Source organism: Athene cunicularia (genome assembly GCF_003259725.1).
Source record: "Athene cunicularia isolate RWA chromosome 28 unlocalized genomic scaffold, athCun1 chr28_part1, whole genome shotgun sequence".
Classification (NCBI taxonomy): domain Eukaryota; kingdom Metazoa; phylum Chordata; class Aves; order Strigiformes; family Strigidae; genus Athene; species Athene cunicularia.
In genome coordinates, this window is record NW_020799139.1 from 1,040,186 (window position 1) to 1,066,293 (window position 26,108).

General features: G+C 53.7%; 1 protein-coding gene across 1 annotated transcript in view; it reads left to right on the top strand.

Moving 5' to 3' along the window:
* INSR (insulin receptor) overlaps positions 1-26,108 on the top strand; it is a 109,882-nt gene that overhangs the window by 51,850 nt on the left and 31,924 nt on the right. The window contains exons 1-10 of the mRNA XM_026865088.1: positions 7,744-7,819; positions 12,913-13,049; positions 13,794-14,293; positions 15,911-16,121; positions 17,792-17,906; positions 18,851-18,908; positions 19,123-19,167; positions 19,434-19,514; positions 19,910-20,015; positions 21,154-21,328. Of these exons, the coding sequence (XP_026720889.1) occupies positions 7,744-7,819; positions 12,913-13,049; positions 13,794-14,293; positions 15,911-16,121; positions 17,792-17,906; positions 18,851-18,908; positions 19,123-19,167; positions 19,434-19,514; positions 19,910-20,015; positions 21,154-21,328 (1,504 nt within the window). Of the gene's footprint in view, positions 7,820-12,912; positions 13,050-13,793; positions 14,294-15,910; positions 16,122-17,791; positions 17,907-18,850; positions 18,909-19,122; positions 19,168-19,433; positions 19,515-19,909; positions 20,016-21,153; positions 21,329-26,108 lie in introns of the transcript that reaches the window.

Genomic DNA, 26,108 nt, shown 5'->3' on the forward strand with positions numbered 1-26,108 from the left:
GGTAACCCAGAGTCCTGCTGGTTGGATGTGACCTCCCAAAATAAACCTTTCCCAGCACGGCCTTGTTTTTCGATAACGCTTTTTAAATTGCAGTGATCAGAACTGTGGGAAGGGCAGATCTTTTCTACCAACGAACGTTGGAACCTTGTATTGGGTCTGGCTTTTAAACCGAGTTGATATTGGTTGGCCCTGTGAGTACACACGATTTGCAGCACTCAGATCACTGAACAAGGGAGAACGTGTTTTGCTTTGGGGACAGGCAGTCCGTTCACATGGCTCGTTGTCATCTTCACTCCGCACCACACGGAGCAGCTGTTCATACCCAGTAGTGTGCGTCAAGGCGATTCCAGTCATCCTCCCCACATTGTGCCAAGGGTGAGGAAAGGCGTTAAGGTACCAGTGGCTAGGATATCTTTTTTCCCCTTGTTAAAAACAAAAAACAAAAAAAAAAAACAAACCACACAACAAAAAAATAACACTAGCGGTTGCCACTTGTGGCTGTTAAAGATCACACACGCTCGTGTGATACAATTAGGAAGGAGAAATGAACCTCACCTGTAAAGCCCAGCTCTCACTTGTGGCAAATCCTTTACTCCCAGCCCGCAGCTGACACTTTGGTGTTGGAAGATCCTCGCCCTGAGGATGCTGAAATCCCTCACCTGCATCTCCCCAACGCCCGTTCAGAGCCACCGGGGTCGCGGACGAGTGGAGATGGCACGTGCTGGATGAAACCTCTGTGCAGGGTGTTGCAAAGGCCTCCTGCCCGGGAGGGGTGCGTGTCCCTTCGTCGGGGGAGCTCCGGCATAATCCCCGTCGGGGTGAGGGAACAGCAGCAGGAGCACGAGCACTCGCTGCTGCCCGTGAGGAGGAGGCAGGCGATGGCGCAGGGCGGCAGGGAGCATGGCTGGAGGAGGGCAGCCACCACCGGGAAGCTCTTCCTTCCTTTTCTTGAGGCAGTAGTTGCTGGAGGGTTGGATCCTGCCCTTAGTGGGCAGAGAACTTCCCACTCACAGCCCAGGGCAGCTGGGCAGACTCCGACCCGTTCCGGAGCTGCCGTAGCCTCCCGTGCACGGTCTGGGGACAGGGAGGGTTCAGCAATGACCCGCAGCTTCGCCGTCTCTAAAGCTGTTGGAGCGGGAGGGGCACACAACAGCTGTCTGGGCTCTGCTGTGCTTTCACTGAGCAAATATTTGAAGCGTGTGAGACCGGAGAGGTTTCTCAGAAACGTTTGCACGTTAAATTCAATTGCCACTTCCTGAACGCCTCTTGCAAATCTGGTACTTCTCTTGCAGTACAGCTCAGCATCGCAGAGCTTGGGCTGCTAGGTTAGAAACGTGTCTTGCTTGGCTTCTTGTAAATACTCTTATTGTGTTGTAAAATAGAAGAGCTAGTAACATAAACCATGCCAGCACTGGCTTGGGAAAGGTGGTGGGAACTAGACCACGCTGCAAGGAGGATATTTTCTGTTGATCGTGAAGCAGCTGTGTTGGTATGGAAGAGGCTGCTCTTAGGTTGCTAAAGGGTACTCTTAATTTATGGGTAGTGTATCTCATTTTCTCCTAAATTTGTATTATAGTGATGGGACACTTTGCTTAATTTTAGTATGTTGCGTATAACGTTGGTATCTCTTCGGAAAAACCTCAGAGTCTCTTACTGTGTTACTGACCTAAGTATGATGAAGGCAAATGGGAAAAAGACAGGAGCAAAAAGGGTGCTGGGGGGGGTTCTTCGTGAGCCTCTGCTTTAGGGGAGGGAGGGAGGGAGCAGTCGAGTTCCCTCTTCATGTTGCTGTGACACGAAGCTGGACCCCAAGGTATTCTGGGCCCTTCACTGCCAGCGGTGATTCCCGATACCAAGACTGGAACTTCGTTTTACAAGTCAGAAAGTAAAATATCTTCGTGCCATAAAAAACCTTACTCTCAAGGCTGTGTTAGGTGCTCCCGTGATCCGTTGTGAGATCGGTTCAGAGCCTGGAGTGAGCAAGAAACTGCAGATCATCCCTGTGACCCTCTCGCTGTGTCCCAGCCTCCCTCGAAGCTGCCCCCCGCCTTGGGAAGGCTCCTGGGAACCCCTTTCCCCGACGATGCCCCTCGTAGTTTCCTGTGCACGTGGTCCAGGGAGAGGAGCTGTTGAATGGATTTGGAATCAATAGTTTCTTCAGAAATACGTGACATTCAGAATAAGATTAGTTTGGTATTTGTATGAGCTTCATTGAATTTGGCCTTTTTATTACCTTCTGCTTGGCTCTGTGTTAACTCCGCTTGGATTCTGTCTGTGAGCGTTGGTGTAAGAGCATTAACATGTTCAACCTGTCCTGTCGTGGCTTGGCCTTGTCACGAGCATCGCAAGAGTGAAGCCAATCGTACAATTGACTTTTGGAGGAACCCGACTCTTCAAAAGCAATTCTGAAGCTCCCGTTTCTAGCAAATCTGCTGTCGTTAAATGTGTATTTCTTTTTACAATGAAATTGCTTGTCCTTCTCTGAAGTAAGCACTTATTCTTGCAGTTTCAGCAAATTAACTGCAGCACAATGCAAGCTATAAGGGGGACAGGTAGAGAAATGACTTTTTAAATATTGTATAATAAAGTTAGTATTAACTCCCACAGCGTCGTTATTTTTTTTGCCAACAGATTTGCAATCGGTAAGAAATTCTCTTTTCTGGTAGGTGCTTTGTTCTGAGTCCAGGGTTCCAACTGCTGGTACCTAAATAGCAGCTTTTTCTCAGTCCAGAATGTCCCTGTAGGAGCAGGGTGTCGCCAGCTGGGAGGAACTGGGGCAGTTCTGGCAGCTATAGAGGAACCATCAGCAGAGTTTAAACGTGGGCACAGACGTGCTCGCTTAGCTGAGCCCCAGCATCACCAGTAAAGCTCAAGCTCAGGACTAATTGCCTGAGAGATTCGAGCTGAACTCTACACCAAAACTCCCGCTAACCCAGATTCTCCCAGCAGCGTCCAGTTTCCAAATACTTCTCCTATAATCAAGCCCCATGAAAACTGAGGGAGAATTTTAGAGAGGCCACTCCTAAATCTGAAAAGATAGAACGCTGTTTAAAAAGGAGAAGTACCACCTTCTCCTTCAGTTTGGGAAATGATTTTATTCCCGGAGCATCAACACAGCGGTTTGTGTTTGAAGACCTGCCTGGATGGGGGTGCTGGACATCGGCTTTGTCAAACACAGCCAGAAGCAAATGCTTTCTGCTTGGCCTTAAATAAACTAGACTCAGTTACAGGTTAGGTGATGTTCTGTGAAGTCTTTTTTTTTTCTTTTTTTCCTGTTTAATCTTGCTGCTCCCACCTTTCTCTCTGCATATCTAAGGTTCCAGAATGCGAATAGTATTGCAGATACCTCTTGTTTGAAATAAAGGATCAAATGTGCCATGATTTTTTTTAAAGGAAGAAAAAAAAAAAAAAAAAAAACTTTCCCCCTCGATTTATTTTTTCAATGTTTTCGTATATAAGAGCCAAGCAGTGACATGTACAGAAAATATCTTTGAATATTAACAAAGAAAAAAAAAATCTTGCTGTGTGTTCAGAATATTGAACAATTAACTGTTTATATTAAATTTCTGAATAAATTATCCAAGAATAACTGTTCATTTTGTGTCTGCTGTCTGTGCAGCGACTGGATGCTGCTTTACCACAGAGAAAGCACTGAATTCGTGTCGTGGAATAAGCAATACTTTCAGTTGCAAAATGAATGGTGTTAAGAAAAAAAATAAAAAATATAAAAAAAAAAAATACAGATCTGCCAATTACAGGCTTGTGGTCTGCAGCCAGCTGAACTCCTCTGCCTGATGGCTTGGCTGTGTCCTCACCGTGGGGTTCTCGGCAGCCTGATGCCATCGGGTAAACGTTGGTAAAGGGATTTTTTTTCTTCCTTCTCTGTACTGGAATTCTGTTATTTCCACATGCGTGGACCCAGGCTTCCCTCCCTGTAGGCAGGTTTGGGGTTTTTTTTAAATTTAAAAATCTGAGGCTGTGTTTCATCCCTGTCCGGCCGCTGAGTAACCAGGTTTGCAGCGGGAGCCCTCTCGCCGCTCTGGAAGTGTAAAATCTTTCTCACTTAAATCTTAAGTTTCTTTCACCAGAGGCGAGATTTCCTTCCTGATCAGCTGCACCGCCGAGGTGGGGACTCGCTGTTGCTATTTTTCTGCTTGCTGTATTTAGCCTCTCGGTTAAGATATCCTGCTTCCCTTCCAGTCAGCAAAATCCCCGCGTTGCCTTCTTGCTCGTGGCCTTGGGCTCGCCACCGCCCGCGTGAGCCCGAGCTGCTGCCAACACGGGCTCCTGGCAGGGGCTGACAGCGGGGCGGGAGGGTGCAGCTGGGGGAATTCATAACTTTAGTGCTTTAATATTCCCTTCCCCACATCTCTGTCCAGGCGCAGCACGACTTGCCCAGCCCCGCCGCCAACAGCCCAGCTGTAGCCCTGAGCTCCTCGCACCTCGGCCCTGGCCATGGGCTTTTCCCACCCGACCCGAACGTGCGGTTTGGGGCTGCCCTGGACCCACGTGGAGCTCTGCTCTCCACCTTGCCCCTCGCCAGGAGCCAGGGATATCGGCTGACACACACGCAATTAATTATTATAAAAGCGAGTAGCACGATTTTCCTTCTGCAAAAAGCGCCTCTTCCTCGAAGGGGTCGAGGTGAATCCTCAGTGCTCTCCTCACCCCCATCCCTGACAAATTCCCCAACTTTCCCCAGCCCAGGGCTGGGATGGGAGCGAGGAGGTGTAGCTGGGTGAACAGAAAGCGTGCGGTGCTGATGCCATCTAGTGCCTCTGAACGTGGGACTGGCCAAGGCGAGGGGAGCTGGCCCAGCTCTGCCCACCACCCCACGCCTGGGCCGGGCACCCGAGGAGCCCCGCTGGCCCTTTCCTGAGCCCAGCCAGAGTTGAGGGGATGATGAGACACAAACCGGTATTTTAAGACGTTTTGGAGTTGCCTCTTCTGGCACAGGCTTGTTCTCTGGGGATCCTAAAATGTAAAATTAATCAAAGCCACAAACTTGAACTTGCTGCCACGGGAGGTTTGCTGCCTGCTGGGCTCTCTGGGATGCTGGGGGGAGGCTGTGGCAGCTCGGTGCCGTTACCCCTCATCGCTCTCCCTGGCAGCCCGCGCCGCTCCCCTTCGGTGACCCCCAAACCCTGTCAGGCTGGGGCAGGAGGAGCAGATCTCATCCTCATTCGGGCTGGGAACAACTCACCAACCCATCAGCTGGAGCAGCTGGTATTTAGGAGCAGCCCTGATCTCTGATACTAATCAAGCTCTTGTGGACTTCAGAGAAATTAAACCGTAATTCCTCTTTGCTCTTGTGGTTTCCTGGAGCACGGGGTAATTGCTATTCCAAGTGCTGCCAAGGCTGCGGTCTCTGAGTAATTGGAGTGTGAGCGGATCTTGTTCCGATTAGGGCTTGGCTGGGGCTGGTGTGTGCTCGGGGCAGTGGGATGAGGAGCCTGTGCTGGGGCTTGTTGGGAAGGAGCAAACGGTTGTGCTGAAAAACCTGAGCCCGGGCCGTGGCGGGGCTCTGCCTGCCGGACCACACGTGGCCAGGGCAGGGCCATCACCCCACTCACCTGCCCGGGTGACTGTGGCCGGCACAGGCGGTTCTGTGCTTTGCTATCGCTTCACCCCGGGTAAGGCTGAGACCGTTGGAGGCCTCTGCTGCTGCCCAAGGTCAACCCCCGGCAGCAAAGACAAGGGACTCGCTAGCAGGAGCCCTGTGCGAGGCCTCGCTGCCCCTGGCAGGAGCCTGATGGCCGGTGGCGCAACGAGCCTGCGGGCTCTGCCCGTGAGTGCCAGGCGCCCGCCGCACACCCCGGGCGGTTTTTCTCTGAACGGAACAGGAAGCAGTTTGTGGCAGTTGCTGTCCTTGCAGCCATCGCTGGCTCAGTGGCTCTCCAGGCCCCTGCATCGGGCACTTCGGGGTGCAAACCCCCCCCACACCCCCCCTGGGTGATTCTGCTGGAGCATCCCAGAGCCCCAACCCCGCCCCGGGTGGGAACAAGCGTCGGGGCAGCCCCGGGGCCGCTGTCGAAGGACCTGCAGCATGGGAGAGGCAGGTTTGTTTGTGCCATCAGAAAGGGGAAGCGGTGAGATGGTTGAGCCAGAGGCCCCCGTGAGCAAATCAGCCGCACGGCTGCTGCTTCCCCGATGAGCCTCCGCTTCTCGCTTTGCTCCAGCAGCTGGAGGAGCAGCCGGGGCTGTCAGGTGCAAGCGTGCACGGGAAACCCGCCAGAGATGCCTCCAGCCCTCAGGGTAAGTCGCTCTCCACACAAGCTCCATCCCCTGACAACAGGTTTGTCGCTCATCTTCCTCAGGGCCTTGGGAGGAAGCAGCTTGAAGCCAAAAGTCCAAGGTACTGGGTTTTGTTCAGCCTCCCCCCTGCATGTGCTTGAAGGCAACACGTGGGCTGGGGACCCTCAGCCTACACGGAGCTTCGCTCTGCTGTGAGGGAAGAGGGGGAGACGAGGTCGGGGTTTAAGCCCCCGCGTGTCCCCGTGGATGGCTCCGGGGCAGTGCTGGGGTGCCTGAACACCCTCCGGGCGCTGCCTCTGGCTCCTGCTGCTGCTGTGCCACAGCTGAAGGTTTCCCAGGACACCTTAGCACTGCCCACAGCTGGCTTGTTCCCCCAGATCCCCCTACAAAGTGCCCACCCCAGGGCTGGGCACCCGTGTTGTCGGGGAGATCGCGGCAGAGGGGATGTGGGCAGGGTTGTGTTGGGCCAGATGATGTTTTGGGGTTTGTGGCCAGGCGAGGGAAATGTCCTTTGCCATCTGCTGTTGCGTAACAGCAGCCCAGTGTGGGCTCCACGTCGTGGAGGTGCCTGTGGCCGTGCCCAAACTGCCTGGGCTCCGCTCGGCGAGGCCACAAGCGTGAGCTGGACAGCGGGGACAAGGTTCAGCCTAGCTCAGGAGTCCAGCAGCTGCACAGGCGTAAAACTCAGCTTCATGAGCCTAATCGAGGGGTTGGGAGCAAAGTGTGGAGCCAGCCTGGGCTGCGGGGCTGGTGCCAGTCGGGAGCAGCGGGCTTGGAGACCTCAGGGTGGGGTTTTGGTCTCCTGGGGCAGGTTGGAGACAGCTGAGACAGCTCCCACCTGCCTCCCTGCCTGGGAGCGCTGCGAGGGGCTTGGGGCAAGAGCCGTGCTGGGGGATGGGACCTGCTGCGAGCTGCACGGTGATGCTGGTGTTGCAGAGAGGGTGTCCTGCCTTCCCTCGCGGAGGCTCTGCCACGGCACTTGAAAACGGTGCCAAAGGTGCAAATATCAAGCCTGTGGTCTTAACTCTTCCCCTGCGCCCGCGGTGAAGGTGACCCTTACCCAGGTGAAGGTTCTGCCCCTGCAGAACTGCCTTGAAGGTGGCGGTTGTCAGGCTGACAGCTGATAGTCACGAATGGAGCAGGGAGGGGAAGGGGGTTATGATGTGTTGCTTTCTGTTTCTATCTGCAAGCCTCCAGCAGCCTTCAGGGGCTTGTGTGTGCTGCGGGGCCACTAATCCCTGGGCCCTGCTGTAGGAAGTCACTGACCCGTCACACAGGTGGGAACGCCAGAGACCAGGAATTTCTCTCTGGCTACAACTTCCATCAGCTGATACTTCTGACAAAACACTTGGCTTCTCCACTCCCCCCTTGGCAGCCCCTGGGCTGCAGCCTGCAGTGCTGCCTTAGAGCGCGCCGAGCTCTGCCGTGCTCCGGGCTGTCGTCTCCTGCTCGGGGTTGTACCTCGCACGGGGCTCGCAGAGCTCCCCAATGTCAGACTCGCTGCTCAACCACTCCTGGCCATCGTTTTCCAAGCGCTGGAAGAAGAGATGGTCCTTTAAGCGAGGTAACAAACAGCCTTGTGTGCGGGGGGAGCGGCCGGAGCCGTGTGTGGGGAGCTGGGCTGCTGCGGGAGAGGTTGGGGTCCCCGGGCAGAGCTTGGTGTTGGGTGCACCCCGCTCCTCTCTGCAGGGAACACTGCCTAAGCGTTGGTTAACGCTTTTCCTTCCGTTTCGTCTTCTTTTCGAGGCACATAAATGCTTTTCAGAGCTGGGTAATGGGTTAAATCTCAGCCTTCTGGTTTTGTAATAAATGTGTTTCGTTGCTGGCGGTGAGCTGGAGGTCCCGGTGTTTGCAGACAGCTGTCTCTGCACTCCTGCCCGGCGAGGGCTGAGCCTTGTGTCGAGAGTTTGGTGTTTGAGCAGATGCTGGGGAAAAGACTCCTCCAGTCTCTCAGAGAGGGCTGACGAGCAGAGCCCCCGTGCTCAGGGCACAGTCGGAGCCGTGGCGGTTTGTGTGGCACCGTCTGGGCTTCACGGTGTCCGGCGGCAGGGACAGAAAAGGCCAGCAGTTGTGTGAACTGGCCTCATTCCTGCAGGCGGTGCTGTGACTTGGAAGGAGGGAAGGGAGAGCCCTGGGAAGCAGGACATTTGCTGGGCACTGCTGCCCTTGCCTGCAAACACTGTCTTCAGGCTGATGCTTTTGGGTACCTTTATCTGTGGCATTAGAGCTCTTGATACTTTTTCTCCCTCATTAATCCCTCACCCACCCAGTTCTCTTCCGATGTGGATGTGCAGGAGACCAAGATCCCAACTGAACGGCCAAAGGAAGGTTAATTCAGAGCAGGAGGCAGGGTCACACAGGCTCGGATCTGTGGTGAGCCCCAAGCAGCTTCCCCGAGCCCCAGCCAGGACACCCCGCTCCAGCCTCCCCAGTGCCGTGCCTGCCGGGGCGGTTATGGGCTCCCTGGGAAGGCTCAGGTGGGCTCATTTCTCCAATAAATCCCGCAGCCTCACAGCGCTCACAAGCACCGACTGCCTTGGAGAGTCTCGGGTGGAGCCCTCTGCCCCCAGCACGTGCTTGCGGAGCAGTTTGTCCCTCTGGGGCTTGTGCTGTGGGCACAAAACATTCGGGTCTCACTCAGCTCCTCTCCTGGCACCGGCTGCCTGCGCCGTGGCACTCGCTGGCCCACGTGGGACCTTCCCTTGGCGCCCGGCAGCCGCTGCGGGAAGCTGCTCAGTGACTCCTTCTTGCGACTGGGAGAGGATCAGAGGGTTGCAAACACCTCTTTGCCCCACCGAGACCCCTCAGCTGCGGGGTGTGCTGGTTCCCCGCTCCTCCAGCTCTTCATGCCCAAAACCCAGGCCCCAAACGCAGCGATAAGGCAGCAGCTCGCTGTACAGTGCGTTAGTGTTGGACGGCTTATCTTCTCCCCTCCTCCAGCCTGAGCCAATCCCCACCGCTGCCAGCGGCCGACGATGTGGGGCCCAGACCAGGCGAAGGACTGCGCTTCATCCCATTTTGGCACAGCGAGTTCAGCACTTGCTTTACAGAGGTTTTACCCTATAGCTCCGGCCGTCCCACCTGGCTGTACGCGAAGGGCAGCTGGTGCAGAGCCAGGAGGAGATAGAATAATTTTAGTTTCTTGTCCGTGCTGCTCTCTGTGGTTTCCCAACAGTCTCTGCCCGTGATTGCTGGGAAATGCCCAGGCACTCTGGTCTTTCCTTCCTCCTGGGATTGTTTCACTTCGCAGAACCGCCCAGTGCCTTTCCCCGGTGGAAATGCGGAGAGTGTTTCGATGCTTGGAGGATGTGATCCGCATGGCGAGAGCTCGCAGCTCGCTGAGGTTTCCCCCCGCCAGCGCCAGCCCGGCTCCGGGGTCACTCGGGGACCTGCACGTCCTGCGCCGAGCACCGGGGCGGGCTGGCAGAGGCTTCTCTCCCGCTCTGACACTTGTGGGTGCGTCTCCAGTGACCAGCCCGCCCGAGGGGACTCAGCAGAGGCCGTTTCAGGAAGGAAATTTTGACCGTAGGCCTGAATTGGAAGCATTAAAACCTTTGTTGGGCTCCCCGCAGCCTTGCCCGCAGTTGCAGCAGCACGGAGTTTTCTTTCTTGAGACAAACCGGCTCCGCTGGCTGATCCCACTGTCCCCATGGCATCAAAACCCCCGAGACTGTCCCAGACTGTCACGTGCAGTGGGCGCCTGTCCCTCCTTCCGTCCTCCCCGCACAGAAGCCTGGAGTGGCCACGTTTTGCCTGCCAGGCAGCTCTGGCAAAGCGCAGCAGAGCCCCACTGGTGTGCAGGGCCCTGCCCAGCCCGGCGAGGCTTCCTCCCCAGCTCTGCCCTGGGAATTCCTCTGGTGGGGCTGCTCCCCGCAGCAATAACCTTTTATGGTTCCTGGCCAGAGGCAAATTAAGCAACTGCACTACCTAATCTGCTGAACGTTCTCCTAAAGCAAACAGCCTATGTTCTTGAAAGTGTCATTTTGTCATCCCACTTCCAGCTCCAGTCGAGTAAAGGTGAACGCTGCTGTCTGCCGGCGCCCGGGGAGCCAAGGTGCCCCGTCCCCCTACACCGCGCCGCAGCCAGACGGAGCACGGCTCCTTCCAAACAGGCTCCAGCCCCGAGCCCAGGAGCCTCGAGGGGCTCCAGAGCCGCCCGTGCTTGCTGATACCTGAGTGACTACCTCAATCGTGGGGATAGGGACGTTCACAGCCCCCCGGAACAGTCTCCCTCCTGTGCATGCTCCCCGCTGGCCCTTCCTTGCTCACCACACCAGACCGTGGTGCCCGAAAGTGGGTTTTTCCCCCCGTAACCCCCTCCAGCAGCCCCCCTTGCCCAAGTTATCCCCACAGCTCTGCTCTGTACGGGGTGCCAGGCCACATCCAGCGCCGGAGGCGTTCGATGCGGGGAGCCCTGTGTCGTGCCCCGCGCTCACACGTTCCCTGTGACGGGCTCCCCACGGCCGCAGCCCCACACACCATGTGCTGCTGCCCCGCACCAGAGGTTCACTGCCACCCTGACTTATCACCTGCTCATCTGAACTCCCCGAGGAGGATAGAAGTCGTTCGGGCGGGCCTGGAGAGGGTCTGTTGACCGCAGCCCATGTCTTGGCCAAATCCTGAGCCCTGCGGGGCACAGGCAGAGCACAGGGAATATTTTCCAGGCCTCCGAGGAGCTGACTCTGTGCCAGGGATCCACTTCAGAGCTGCAGCCTGGAGCCTGGTGCAGGCCCAGAGTAGCTTTGGCAGGACAGCCGGACCCTGCTTGGGAGGAAAAAAACCTCTTTGTTTTAACTAAACCTGCGGGCCAGGGTTCAACCTCCATCAGGCCACAGCACCCATCAGCTCCTGCGGCGACATCCCTGCTGCCTCTCGGAGCTCTGCTGCTTTCCCTGCGGGCAGTTCGCTGCTGCAAGAGATGGCAAAAGCAGGGAATCTCCTTTTTTCTTCCTTCTTTGGACTTGTATGAGGGGAAAAAACATTTGTCCTGGTCCCCCATGGCCCTTCCCCACTACCTGATTGCTCCCCTTAGGTCTGTTCTACCTTAACCTTCATCCCAACCTGTTTTGAGGGTTCAGTGGCTTTTACTGCCCACTGACACCTTTGGTTGCTGTTTCCTACAAACTCGCACCAAAACCTGCACTGCTTCAAATGTGTTTTCACTCCAAAACGTTGATTTTGGCTTACAAGCTGAATAGAGGCAACCCAGGTGCACCTGAGGAAAGCAAAAGGTTATGTTCAAGAGCTCACTAAACTCTGCCAGTTTTACAGATAGAGCATTATAGATGTGGCTCAAGGACATCCTGAGTAGGAATTCGTCTATCAATTAAAAATGTCTTGTGAAGTAAATCCTACAACTTTGCTAGAAAGTCTGTTTCAAATTTTCCCTGCTCTTACAGTTCGAAAACCCTTAATTAAACTGGTGTCTTCACAGAATGCCGTCTTTCTATATTATTTGTAGACCTTCATTTCAATTTACCACACACATTTAAACACACCAAACACTCCTTAAAACAGAAAATCTGGTATCTGCAGTGTGCAGCGGGATCCAAGGAACAAACCCCCAGACTCTCCCTCCCATTCGCTGCCTTTCTCTAGTCGGCGTCCCGCAATTCCTGGCTGCATCACGTAGCATTAAAACTCACAGCAGGATGCGAGGTCTCCAAGAGTGTGTTTTTTAACAATATCTTCCTCATCTGAATGTTTTTATACTTGGCTCTCCTGGAGTACGATGGGTTTCGAGCAGTTTCTTGCCATTTTTTCCCATTGGATCGTTACGGCCGCTTACGGTCTCTTGCTATTGTTCCCTTCAGAGATCTTCAGAGATCCACCACGGTGTTTCGGCCAACAGCCTGGCTTTTTTCCATTCCCCTCAGCTGTATGTATCTCAAAGGAATAAAAGACCTCCATGAGTCACGCGATGGTTTACAGGGCATGGCTAAGGTTTACAGTGTGTCTCGTTGCATAGGAATGTGCTTCAGTCAGCTGGACGATCGGTTGTACCACGAAGCTCGTCCAGACCTTGTTTTTTGTTTCTCAATGAGTTATCGGGTGGTGTACACACACTTAGGTTCACACTCACTTAGCGCTTCTGCGTGGGGAAAATCCACACGAGACACCCAGCACGGGGAGAATTACATGCTCCTGCTATCGCTCTGCATATTCAGTGCTGTCTGGAGTCACCAACGTGCCTCCAACTTGGCCTCCCAGTGGCATCCTTTATTCCTTACGGATGAAAATAAAATCACTGTCAGTATTTTTACTGACAGATTTTTGCTCTAAAGGTCCACAATGTCAATAACAGCCATCAAAATGTGTTTAACTCTTCTGTTTTACCATGGAAACAGCCTCTGCTGCACAGGGCATCCTACGAGGGTCTGGCTGGGACGGGGCAAGCCTGGTCTCTGCCCTTGCACATGCTGTGGCTCAAGCAAGGGATGGGGTTTCTGCTGTTAGGGAATCCCTGCAGCAGGTTCCCACAGGATCAGGGCTGCCGAGGTCCCGAGACTGCCTGGCGGTGCTTGTCTGCAAGGGGTGAGGGAGCAGAGGGCCCCGTGGAGCATTTTGGTGCTGCCTGATGTCACCTGTCTGTGTGTGACGGATTCTCCATCCATCCTGGCCATCTGCTTACCTGCTGTGACCTTCTCTGTCTCGCAGGCTCCGACTGCAAGCCCTGCTTACGGGAATTCCCTGACCACAGCACCCCTGCTTTGGAGTACCCCGACCCCAAAACCTTCCTCCCATCCCTGATCGCTGAGGATGACACCTTCTGCACCAGCATGGCTGAAGAAAAGGCAAGTGTCCTCTTTCCTTCTGCTACCACCGTGCGAGGCAGCAGCCAGCCTCAGCAAACCGGGTGGTCAGCACCGTGTCCAGAGGGTTCCGTGGTGGAGTAAGAACGGGGAAAGGGGTACTGACCCAGATTATCAAGGAATACAAGGTTATATTGCTTCTGCTGCTGGGAAAAATCATACCTATGTGTTTGCATTGCTGTTAGGGGGAATAAGGCACGGGGAGACCTCAGAGACTAGAGACAATCTCCATGGACACCTTAGCAGGCCGAGCTTTGGGGCTGGGGCTGGTCTGGCACCTTAGCAAGACGAGCTTTGGGGCTGGGGCTGGTCTGGCACTTTAACAAGCCATGGGGCTGGGGCTGGTCTGGCACTTTAACAAGCCAAGCTTTGGGGCTGGGGCTGGTCTGGCACTTTAACAAGCCAAGCTTTGGGGCTGGGGCTTGTCTGGCACTTTAACAAGCCGAGCTTTGGGGCTGGGGCTGGTCTGGCCCCTTAGCAAGCCGAGCTTTGGGGCTGGGGCTGGTCTGGCTGCAAGGTGCAGTAAGAGAGCACGACTATTAGAAAGTCTGGCTTGAGAAACCCAGCTGCAGGCCTGGTCCTGGTGGCTGCAGGTGGGCTGTTTGCCGTGAGAAGGGACAGAACAGCAGCTCCGGCTCTGCGCGGGAGGTGTCCCCTTCGCAGGACGGGTGCAGAGCCCTCGGACAGGGTTTGTGCGCTCAGGCTGAGCTGTCGCTGCTGTTGCAGGAGGACTCGTCTTCCACAGAGCTGGATGTCCCCGCGGCGGACTCGCACAGCAGCACGGAGGATCTCCTCTCAGACTCTGCTCTCCACGGCACGGAGTATTACAGGGATCTGGGACTCCTGAGCCCACCAATTGCCAAAGCAGCGCCAGAGCCGGCAGCGCAGCCAGAACAAGCAACCCAGGCTGTGTCTGCCATTCGCTTATTGGAAGAGAGACCGGGGGCTCTGAGCAAAATGTCTGTGGATGTTGCTTTTTCCAATCCTGTTTCCTGCTCCATACGTTACGGCGAGGCCGACTGCCGTTTTCTGAACAAAGGCCCCGTTTGCTCCTGTGCAGCGGTGCCAGAAGATGGTACCAGCACTTCTGAGTGTCCTGCAGAGGCAGACAAAGAGCTGGACCTGCAGGAAGCCAAGGAGTCCTTCCCCACGCTGGTGAGATCTATGTCCACCTCTCGGAGGCACAGCTGGGAGAGCCCCTTATCACCCGTGGACTGCAAGCGCAGGTACAGCAGGGCTGTGAGCAATGTCTGATGTATCTGGTGCAGTGATGGTGAGTGAGGCCGGAGCGATCGCGCTGCCCTGAGCTGCCGGGTGGTCTCCCCTCCCGCATCAGCATCTGCCAAAGCAGCTGGACGCCCGCTGCTCATGTTGGGTGGGGTGTGGAGGAACAGATGCTAGGACAGCAAGGGGCTTTAATGTCTCCTTGGCGGTAGGAAGACCCTCTTCTCCCAGTCTTGGAGCCAGGAGTTCTCATCCAGGGAGAGCTCGTTTCTGTCTAGAGGAAACTTGGAAACGTATCAGCTGCCCTAATGGCCTCCACGCTCTGGCTCAAAGGCAGCTTTGCCCACCCCAGAGGGATTGAGAGAGCTCTGTCAAATCCTTTTTCTTCTTGCCTGAGTGTCGGTTTGGTGAGGCCTGTGTCCTCCAGCCCTCTGTCCTCCCCACGGCTGCAGAGAGTGTATTTTCTAGCACGATGCTGAGCTCTGGCTGGGAGGGGTTTCCAGGCCTGGAATTCCTGTCCTGTGCTCCCGCCACATGGACGCCTTGGGCTCCAGGTTCCTACAGGCATGCTTTCCCTGCTGACAAATGTATTGATCTCCTGGATGACGGGGAGGGAGATGCAAGCCAGCAAGAACTATTTTTATCTCTCCTCCTTATAAGGTACCCTAAAATTATCTCAGCCTGAAATCTTGGCAGTTCTTTATCAAGCCCAGACTTTGGTTCTCAGACCTATTGTTGTTCCACGGGCCGGGGATCATTCACAGTTTATTCTGTGTAACAGGCACACGAGCGCAGAGCGGCTGGCGGTGGCAGGGGCTCGTTCAGTCCCTCGCTGGGTGATTAAGCATGTGCGAGCACATGGCCAGGGAAGGGGAATACACCCCGCTGTCCCCTAAGCAAAAATTTCCTGAAGCCTGTCTCTGGCAGCAGGAATGAAGTGACAGTGATCTGCATACAGAACCCATGCAGAGACTAAGATTTTCCACTGAGTCCTATCCATCATTTTGCTCCTCTGTTGTTGGCACTGCAAACAGTACTTGGTGTTCAGGAAACTGTGGGGCACTGGGGGAGCTGGTCAGCACTGGGAGAGCTGGTCCATCCCTCAGTTCCCAGAAGAGGATTTCTTTTTTCTTCCTCGAAGCTGGGTCCCAGCAGGAGCAGGATTTATGACATGATGCCACAGTGATGATTCGATAAATGACAACATCTGCCATTTCTAAATGCCCAGAGGGACCTTCCTGGCACTGCGGCTAACAGGGCAGCAGCTCTCACGCCGGCGAGGCAGGCTGCTGTCTGGGTGGCTGCTCAGTCTCAGGGGTTGCTAAAAGATCAGTGAGAGCCATCTGGCACTAAACACCCCGGGTGACCAAGGAGCTCGCGAACTCGCTGATGGCAGCCAGAGAAACTGTTTTTAACAAGCTCAGGACTTGGTGTCCAGGCTGACGTTTCCTGGCATTTCCTTTTCCATGTGCCTGCTGTGGTCACCCTCCTTGTCCCAGTTGCACGAGCTCTTTAGGACTGGCCGCCCAAGGCCAGGACGTTGCAGGGGCTGTGCCGTGCCTGGCACAATGGGACGGGTCTGCTAAACCAAACCAGCTTGTTCCTCTTCCTTGAATTAGGTTCAGCCTGGACGCCACAGAGATGGGCAGTGACCCAGAGCAGGAGGATGTGGAGAAGGGGAGCCAGGCCTGCCCGCAGCCTCGCGTGGCCCTTCAGCTGCCCAAAGGGGAACTGGAAACCTGGAGCGGTGGAGGGGGTGGCATGGTGATCAAAGTGGAGATAGAGCCGTTGTGCCCGAGCCTCACGCTCAGCCCTGGCTTGGAGGAGGCGGTGAGTGTGCAAGGGCTGGGTGCACAGGGGCAGCAGGGCAAGCCGGGGAGTGGGAGGCAGCACACGTGGGGTCAGCTGCAGGCTGGGCTTCTTCCAGGCCACCGCTGAACCAGTGACATGTCCCAGTTTCTTGGGACGATGACTCAGATTCACCGATTCCCGGGTCAGGGTTAAGGTGAAACAACACCAAGGATTCTCCAATTAGCACAACTCAATTTCTATTTGCTCACAACAGATAATTGGCGTGAAACTTTGTCAATAATCTTTGCATCTTCCGCAACAGGCATTAAATTTACACTGACTAATGGCAGATCTTGTAACATACCCCAACAAGCCTTAAACGTACCCACACAACCTTAAACATACCCAAACAGGCCTTGCCTTATATGCGGGCATGCTGAATAAGAAGGGAAGAGAGGACAAGAGAGAAAGACAGACAAAAAGGAAGATTTCACCAGTCCTGGTTCCATCGTTGGTCCAGCCAGCCCAGGGGTCCAGTTCTGCAGAGGCGCAGCCACCCCAGGCTTTGACTTGTGTCCTTTTTTAATTCCTTACCCCGCCTCCAGGTGGACATCTGGACTCATTAGGCTAATTGGGCATCACATACAGTTTATGTTTCTAGAATTCTCCTTGCTTTTGGTACATGCGCAGTTTGTACCTTCAGATTTCCTTCTGGAAAATGAGTCGGTGGGCGCAGGGGTCGGTGGGGATTTCCTCCCTCCCTCCCTGCAGGTGTGACCATTGTTTGACTTTTTATGAAAACACCTTCTCTATTGGCTCTTCACAGAGTCACTCAAGATAGGGCAGTTCAGCCTCCAAAAAGTGTGATCCCACCTCCGCAGGACCCCCTCCTCTTGCCCCACCTCCCTGCCATTACCTGCACAGCCCTGGTGTCCCCATAAAAACCATTTCCTTTGCCAAAGTTCTTTACCAGATGGTTGAGACATTAACTGTGGTTTCATCAGATCGTCACAACCAGGTACACCGGGAGATCTGCAGGGATCTCAGCAAGGATGGGCTTTTTCTGCTCCAGGACATGCAGGATAAAGGCCCTGGGAGCTGGCTCATGCCCAGCTCTCTTTTCCCATATATCTAGCTGGAATTTTCCTTGCTGCAATGTGGGCCTGTTGCCTCTTGTCACTGTGCACCTCTAAGAAGAGTCTGGCTCCATCTTCTCTCTACTCCTCTGTCAGGTGGTTGACACCATCATCATCCCCCCCTTTCACACTGCTTTCCTCTGGGGAATATCTTTGGATTCAATTAATATTAAAAGAACAATTCCATCACGGTGCTACGCGTCCTATAAAAGTGAGAAGTGCCTAAGAAGGTTTCAGCCAAGTGTCATTTGCTCCAGGCTCCCTGGAGCCTACACCTGGAGCCAACAAACAGCTGGGCCTTGACAAAACAAGAGAGGGAAAGGGTGAGGAGTCAGCCTGTTCCCGGTGATATCTTGGGTCTTGATGTAATCCTGTGTTTTGACATACCACAGGTATCAACCCTGGGGCTCCCGGGGTGGGCACGCAGGGTAGGTGGCTGCACAAGGCAGGGGTGATCACTGGCACTAAAATGGAAATTCCCTGCCTCACCCCTTGCCAGCCATGCTGTGCCCCGACAGAGACTCCCCTCGGGCACAAAAGACCAAAGATGTGCACGACTTTTTACTTCTCCAGGAATGTGGCAGCAGCGGGAAGAGAGTGAGGTCAAAGTCTGTCCCATCAGCCTGTGAGACGGTTGCCTCCCCTCAGATCCCTTTCAGCTTCGACACTTCTCTGCCAGCCATGGAAGGTTGGTATAGACTATATGTGGCACTAAGCAAGTTCAAGGTCTTTGTCATTAAGAAGATAAAAAGCTGAAGATGTAGCCTCAGCAAGTCTAGACATCCTCTGCCCTTCCCTTCTACATGGTCCCAGGAGATTCTAAAATTAAGTCAAGCTGACTTTGATCCTGGCTAACAGTGTAGTCTAAGCATGGGCCCATCCCCAGTGACACACTGCCATAGAACCTCTCTGTGACTGGTGCACTGGTCAGTCCCTACTCACAAAAAACAAAGGTGGTTTCACAGGAACAAAGGGCACTGCTTCATCTGCCTGGGCAAAAATGCACCCCTTCTCCTGCACCCCAAAGAATGGGGCAAATATGTGCCTGCGGGCAGGGCCAGGCCCCTCCTGACAGCAACGCCCGTAATAAACCCACCGTGCGTACCGGTAAGAGAGCAGGCTCCAGGACAAGGCTATCAGGTTCTGGTTTCTGCACTGAAAGATGAAAAACCTTAGAAAAACAGAGGCACCCGGGCTCCTGTCAACTTAATTTTGGCCTTCTCTGTGCTGCTGGGATCCATTAACCTCTCCCACTTGTGAGGACTGCCCCAGAGCAAACTGTAGAGACTTGTTAAGAGCACAGCCTAAAAAATGGAGAGGAAGCTGGCTGTCATGGGAAGGGTCTCTGGGCTGGTATCAGCTCCTACCCTCTAGCTGCAAGCAGGATCTTCAGAAGCTCATGTAATGCAGGCTGGGGAAGGGAGGGGTAACACAGAAAAGCGATGGAGCCTCCGCCTCCCTCACAGAAATGCAATGCAGCCTTTCCCTCCCTAACTGCTCCCAGCACTTCTCCCTCCCCACCAAAGGCAGAGTGGGAGCCCAGCAAGATTAATGGGGTCCAGTTGTGTAGTTTGTAAATGGTGCTCTGCAAAGGCAAACCAGGATCCCTGCTGAGAGCGTCTTGTGTTGCAGATGTTGAACCCCCTGCTCTGGAGATGCTGGAGAAGGACCACGTGTCCCCAGACCACGTGTAAGTATTGTCAGTCCCGGCCGGTTTGAGGTGCTGGAGATTCTTAAGTATATCTGAGCTACTAGAGATGCAATAGGAAAGGAGAGCCCACTCCGTGTTGGGGCACACCTGAGCAGTTGGTTGTAAACCAGCGCCAGATGCTTTGTGGGGTGCAGAATGTCTTTGCAAGGACATTTTCTAATCTCTCGCTTTTCTTTTGCCCCATCCCTGGCAGGTTAATTGTCCAGCAGGTACTTCACGAGCTGAAACACTATCATGGGTAAGTGTGTCTGGGAGAGGGATGTGGGTGGGGAGGTCATGGCTCTGCCATTGACCCACCTGGCAAATGACACTCGGTCCCTGAGGGGCAAAGCCCCAGGGTACCAGAACCACTCTATTCTTCCAGTGAAACTCAGGTAGAATTGCAAGAAGGAGCATTTCACGTGCCTCTTCTGTAACCCTAAACCTGTTCCTGCCCCAAAGATGAGCCTTTCTGCTGGCCTAAAAGTTCTGCTCCTGTGTGTCTGATGTCTTCTCCCTGCACAGGGCAAAGCAGAGAGCGTGTGTGCAAGAAGGCGGCGATTCCTCCCAGCAAAACCTCACCTGGTTTGAGTTCCTGTCTAACACGTAAGTGAGACAGACAGTAACCCACACGCTTTGTGTTCCCAGAGCAGACTGATTTCAAGCCCCACTTCATCTAAGCTCTACTGCCCTGCTAACACTGTGTGCAGGACACTGGTATCTGCAGGGGTTCAGCTGGGATCGGGGCCTCATTGTTCATGGAACTGAAAAAAACAAGAGACAGTCAGAACTCACACAAATAACTTGAAAGTTCAGCTCCTTATTTTGCAAGTGCCCCATTAATAAATTACATGATTGATGCTGAGCCAAATCCTTCAGGAGATTGAAAGCTCAGAGATGAGGTTGTCAAGAGCTTCAGAGGAACGTCTTCAGTGATCTCCCTGAACTGTGTTTGGCCCGTTAACTTCCCCTTAGTTAAGATGGTTTTGCTCTTGTTTCAGAAATGAGGACAGTGGAAAAAGCGATAAAGCAGAGAAAGGCACAAAGGTGATGCGACGTCTGAGTTCCCTGCGGAGCCGCGTCACCGGCTCCTGGCAGAAGGATAAGGTGAGGGAGAGATGCTGGATTTGTGGAAGGAATTGTTGAATTCTTCAAGAAGAAAAGGGGATCTGACCCCAGTTAGTCGGATTGCTTTTGGGTGGCTGGGGCCTCTATATCGATCAGCAGAGGCACTGTGACCTCTAACAGAATTGCACCGGGCAGTGACCCCAAGTTTCAGCCCACCTTCAGAATCCCAGAATCATCTGGGTTGGAAAAGCCCTTGGAGATCCTCCAGCCCAACCATGACCCTCACCCTGACCCTTCCCAACTCCCCCAGATCCCTCAGCGCTGGCTCAGCCCGACTCTTCAACACCTCCAGAGATCCCGGGGACTCCCCCCCTGCCCTGGGCAGCCCATCCCAACGCCCAACAGCCCCTTCTGCACAGAAATCCTTCCTCAGAGCCAGCCTGACCCTGCCCTGGGCAGCTTGAGGCCATTCCCTCGGGGCCTGGCGCTGGGGCCTTGGCTCCAGAGACTCATCCCCCCTCTCTGCCCCCTCCTGGCAGGGAGTTGCAGAGGGCCAGGAGGTCTCCCCTCAGCCTCCTCTTCTCCAGACTGAACCCCCCCAGTTCCCCCAGCCGCTCCCCAGCAGACCTGTGCTCCAGACCCTGCCCCAGCTCCGTTGCCCTTCTCTGGCCACGCTCGAGTCATTCAGTGGCCTTTCTGGGGTGAGGGGCCCAAAACTGAACCCAGGAATCAAGGTGCAGCCTCACCAGTGCCAAGCACAGGGCTCAGATCCCTTCCCTGTCCCTGCTGGCCACGTTATTGCCGAGCCTCGCTCCAGGGCACGTTCTGGCTGCTCTCTTGCTCTCTTGACACGAGTTGTGCATGCCCTGAGAGAAGCGCTTCACCTGGGTGACTGCCTGGATGACCCACGGTGGCACGGAGAGCCAGCAGAGGCACAGACACGTGCTGCAGTGCAGTGTCCTGCCCTTCATCACACACAGACCTAGCCCTGAGGGACTGGGCCAAGCCTTAGGAAGGTGTTTGGGAAAATCCCTACCACCCTAAAGGTTTGGGCACAAAGGTGCCTGCTGGACTTACTGCTCAGCAGCTTTCCACATGCTCGTTTTTGCCAGCGGGGAAATAAAATGTGTGGGCAGTGTGAGGCCTGTAATAGAGCTGTGTTTTTCTCTCCTTCCAGGGTAAGAACAAAGAGCAGCCAAAAGAGAAAGAAAAGGAGAAAGAGACCAAGGAGCCAAAAGAGAGGTGGAAAGAGATCAATGGGCACCAGCTTGTGCCAGGGGCTTTCTCCAGTTGCACCAGCTGCTCACTGTGTGCCAAGCCTCTTGGAAATAAAAGTGGTCTGCAGTGCCTGAGTGAGTATGGCTGTCGCTGCCTGGCCCTGACCCAGCCTGGCTGCAACCCGCTCCCCAGCCTCCTCCCCGGCCCCAGCGGCCGTTCCCCTGCTTAAACCACCCTCATGGATTGCTTCACTTCTCTGCCTGGCTTGACTGCACCCCATCACCCTGCTTGGCCTGGCTTGGCTGTTTCTCCAGATAGTCTAAATGATCCCTAAATCCTGCCTGGCAATAGTTCATCCTCATTTTCTTTGGCCACTTGGCCATTTCCTGCCCCTTTCCCCCAAGGAGGGTTCTAGGTCAACTCTTCTTTTAATATTTTTTTTTTCTTCACCAAGTTCTGCTTTGCCCAAGCAAATATCCCTGCTGCCTGAGTAAAGCTGGATCTTTTAGGCTGTTTTTCACAGCTGCAGTGATGTGTCAGCCCAGAATCTGCCCTATGCCTGGGCAGAGGGATTTCTAGAGCATTCAAAACTTTATTAAATTGTCTCCCAGGACCTGCATGGGTGAAATTGTTGCTTTTCAGATATAAGTAGTGCGCAGGAATGGCAAACAGCGTGCATGGGACTCTGTCCTCCTACTGCATTCACTGTGGCATTGCTGCATGGCTTTGGCTGATGGACAAACCCTGTCCCTCCTCTTTGGGGCAGGTACTCAGGGCACTGAAGAACATTTTAATTCCCAAGGGATTGTCTGTGGGCAGAGAAAAATCTTCTGGAAATGAGAGAATTGCTCTCTTTCTCTACCCTGTATCCGCAGGCAATGCTCGCTCTCCAGTAAGGGTCTCTCAGAGGCTCTTAAGGTCAGTAAAACCTTCCTGGGGCATAAACAAACTGGCTGCCCTCAGATATGTGCTGTGAGAAGCGTATTTTCCCTTCAGGGCAGCTGAAGGGAAATTGAAAAGGACCACAGGCCTGGCTATTAGTGAATATATTTCAGGTGTCACAGAAAAAAAAAAATAGGAAGCAGGGACCTGAATACGAGTAAGTGCTCTGTGGGTATTTAGAGAGAACCCAAGTATTACGGGAGGAGGCAGAGTTATGCCTCGTCATTCCTGTCTGAGGCTCTGTGTGCAGTCCTGCCGCTGCTTTAGAAAAATATCTGAACCTGAGAGGATACAAACAGTCCTTGATCCCCAGTGCACCAAGAGCTTGGAGTCATGCTCTGTAGGGTCTTTGGTGGTGTGAGTGATTCTCCTCCAGACAACCACTATGGAGATGTGTGATCTGGAGTGCAAGGAGTTGGAGCTAGCTGTCGAAATGGGAGAATGTATCGGCCATCATAAACGTGCAGGGATTGGACATGAGTTATAGTGACTTTTACCTTGTTTCTCAGCCCTTTGGTGAGGAATCTGTGTTCTTGAGTCTTGCTAACATTCAAGAGAAAAACTCTGAGGTGGCTGAGGAGCTGGTTTGTGTTTGGGGCTCTGTGGTTTTCTGGCTTTCTCAGGGATACACTGCCCAGGCTAACGTGCTCATTTTTGCGTGTTCCCCTTGCGGTGGCTTGAACTGAGGCTGAACAATCCGGCAGGGTTCTGAGATGTTCACTAAAATTAATGGCCTGTCTGTTGTCAGATCTGGATTGGGACTTGTTTTGTGACAGCTGTTAGTCTGAGAGTGCCTATATTTGGATTATGCTGGGCTGAAACCTTTGTGAGCTGCTTCTGGGCGGCAGAGTTGATAGTTGATATCACTAATTCCCGTTATTGCAGCTCGGAGCACTGTGTGGTCTCCTGACAAGTCACTGATAGGGCTCTTGAAAAGCAAGCTTCAGGCCACGGTGTAGACAGAGCGGCAAGCCTGCTTTTCAGAAGCACGAACTGCTCTGTCAGGGCTCAGGCTGAGCTGTAGCTGCTGCCAGGATCTGAGGATATTTGGCTGCTCCTCTTGTTTTCTCATCATGAACTCACACTTCACCATCTATACGCTTTGGCCCCCGGCCAGCTCTCGGTCCATCTCATGGTCAGGTGCTGCTGTTTGTGTGCTCGCCGTGGTATTTTTAACGGCAGCACCACCACGTGGTAGGAGACAAAACAGGCTCAGAGAAAGAAAAGAAAAGATGGTTAAAGGGGTGAGCTGAAGACAGGGGAAGGAAGGATGGAGAAACGATTAGGCAGCCTGATGTCTTTTCACTGTCCAGTAGACACGAAAAGTCTGGTGGCTTCCATGGCTGTGATGAAATAGAGAAGCGAGAGCTCTTCTTATTAGAAAAAGTTACAGCAGGAAGAATTCTGCTTTTAATTCAGAACAAGGAACCATCATTCTGTTAGAAACATGCACATGAAGAGCGTAGGCAGCCCGGGTGGCCCGGCAGATGGTCACTTGTTTCCCTCTCCTGCCTGGTTCCTCCCATCTATCCTGGCACTGCGCAGCACAGCGTCTCCCAGGGAAGGAGGCTGTGGTGTGTGTCAGGAGTTACAGATGCAGGAGAGCTGCTGCAGCTCCAGTTTCAGAGTCCCACAGATGTGATGTTAGAAGCCTGGCAGGAAAGAAAAACAAAGAAGAATGGTTGCAGTCGCTGGGATCTCAACAACAGTGGCCACCCAAACTTCACTGTTACATAAACTTGGAGCTGTGAGTCTCTAGGTTCATTGTTCACCTGGAAATGGAGAAAGCTCCTCTTGAGCCTTTGCTGTCAAGGGTGGAGAAGGTTCTGTGCCTAAATTAATCCTCTCTTATAAACATGCTTCCAGAGTTTATGCAATAGGAGTTAGATGAGTCCCAGGAAAGCCCTGACAGGAGGAGAGCTCTCCAAGCAGGCTGTGCCATGGAGGCGAGCCAAGGATATGCCGTGGAATACGGATGGCAGGAGGACTGCTTCCCTCCTACCGACTGAGCTTGAGCACTGGGGTAGAGGTGGGTCTTCTACATCTTCTTTAGCTGAGAGTTACATCCCTGCTACTTCATGGAAAAGATAGAGCCCTGGCCCCCATAGGCAGGTCAGATCCACCATCCTCTTTGGAAGGAAAACCTGCAGCCAAAGCGTTTGGCAGGCTTCAGGCAAAATCCCCTTCTTTAAGAGAAGGTGCTCACTTTAATGTATCTTCCTGAATAACGCAGGCTATGCTGGACACCAGCCTGCCCACTTGTCCTAGGCTGCTGTAACGTGACGACAATGATAAACGGACTGGGAGTCCCACTTGGAGTAAATGATTACTGACAGGAGTCCAAATAAAACAGGCGAAACCAGAGCGACTGCGATAGGCTGTGGGTTAATGTGGTTATAAACCAACGAAGCAGGATCTAAAGCAAATGTGAAAGTGGTCTGCAGGGCTGGTTTCAGAGGAAACACTGACTGAGCAAAGAGTCTGCTGACATAGAGCTGGCTCAGCCAAACTCTACAGGTTTTAGAAAAGGAAGCTGAAGAATATACTATTCTCCGTGCTTCTCCTTTTCACTTTCTTTTTATATCTAGGCAATATTGCCTTCATCTGGAACATCTCCAGGGTGCTGCTCCTTGCATTCCCTGATAAGACCTCAGGATCTTGTACACTTGGCCTGACAAATGCATAAGGCTGCATGACAGTAATCTACCTGCAACTCATTCAGTAAGAAATCTTTTTGTTATTCTAGAATTACACAGGATTAGGAAATTGGTGCTATTCTCTTCTTTGCAATCCAAACTTTAGCTCTAAGCTACAGAGTCTTTCAGCTGGTTGCTGTGCCAGATTTTGCAGATTTTGTGGAGATGCCCTGAGGCCAGCTGCACAAGCACAGCATGTTCTCTCCGTGACAGCTGTAGTTGGGCAATCTGCAATGCTTTACTTTTATATTAGAGCAAAGCACAAAGTTTTAAACGTCTAAGGATTAATCTGTCACCAAGTGTCAGCCAGCTGTTTACCCCCAAACCGCTTTATTTAATGATTATTTCCCTGTAGTGCTGAGAGGCCCCAATAAGCAATTGGGACCTGATTGTACTTAGTCCTGTACAGAGGCAGCACAAAAGGGAACATTTCTGAAAAGCTTACAACTATAAGATGAAGAGAAAAAGAAAATCGATTAAACAGGTTTCAGCGTGGAAACCAGAGACAATATTGGTCCCGCGGTAGTCTGGGATCTGAGCACGTTTCCAGCCCGAACGGTGGCAGGTGCTTTCAGAGCAGCGTGGGAAAGCTGCGGGGTGGATTTTGAGAGGGAAGTTTGTTTTGTAACCGTGTGTGTTGCATTTTGGAGTTCAGCAGGCGGCTTGCACGTGCGTGGTTCAAAGTATGACAAGAACTTGTGACAGAGGTCACTATTGTCAGTCCTTAAGAGTGAATCATAGACCAGGAGGTGAGGTTAGGTCGTGAGCTCTTCGGTGTTTCCCTCCCTGCACAGAGCACTCGAGCAGCCCAGTGCTGGTGCTAACCCCAACCTTCCTGATGCCAGGGAAAAGGGGGTTTTCCCAGCAGTTTAGTTCTACCAGTCGGTGCCCAGAGTGAAGGTAAACCCCCTTCGCTTTCGCCGTGCATGTGCGCAGGGGTCACTAGCAAAGGCCTGGGCAGGCGCGAGCAGGAACCGTCACCCGCCGCCCTGGCCTTGTCAGGAGCAGCCGCCTTCTGAAGGGCAAACCCCACCGGGCTTCTAACAACGAGTTGTGTGTTATAGCAAGTCCTGGGCGCTGCGCAGAGCCACGAACTATCACGTTAAAGCTGTCGCTCGGGGTGTTACAGCCCATCCGTTAAGGGCCTCTGGTTTTTGCTCCCACTGCTGACGGAAGGCTCCCGGGAGCTCCCTGCCGGGGCGGGGGGGTCACAGCCGCCGCCGGGGGCTGGGGAGAGGCCGGGGGGTTCGCAGGGGACCCTCGGTAGGGAGAGGCC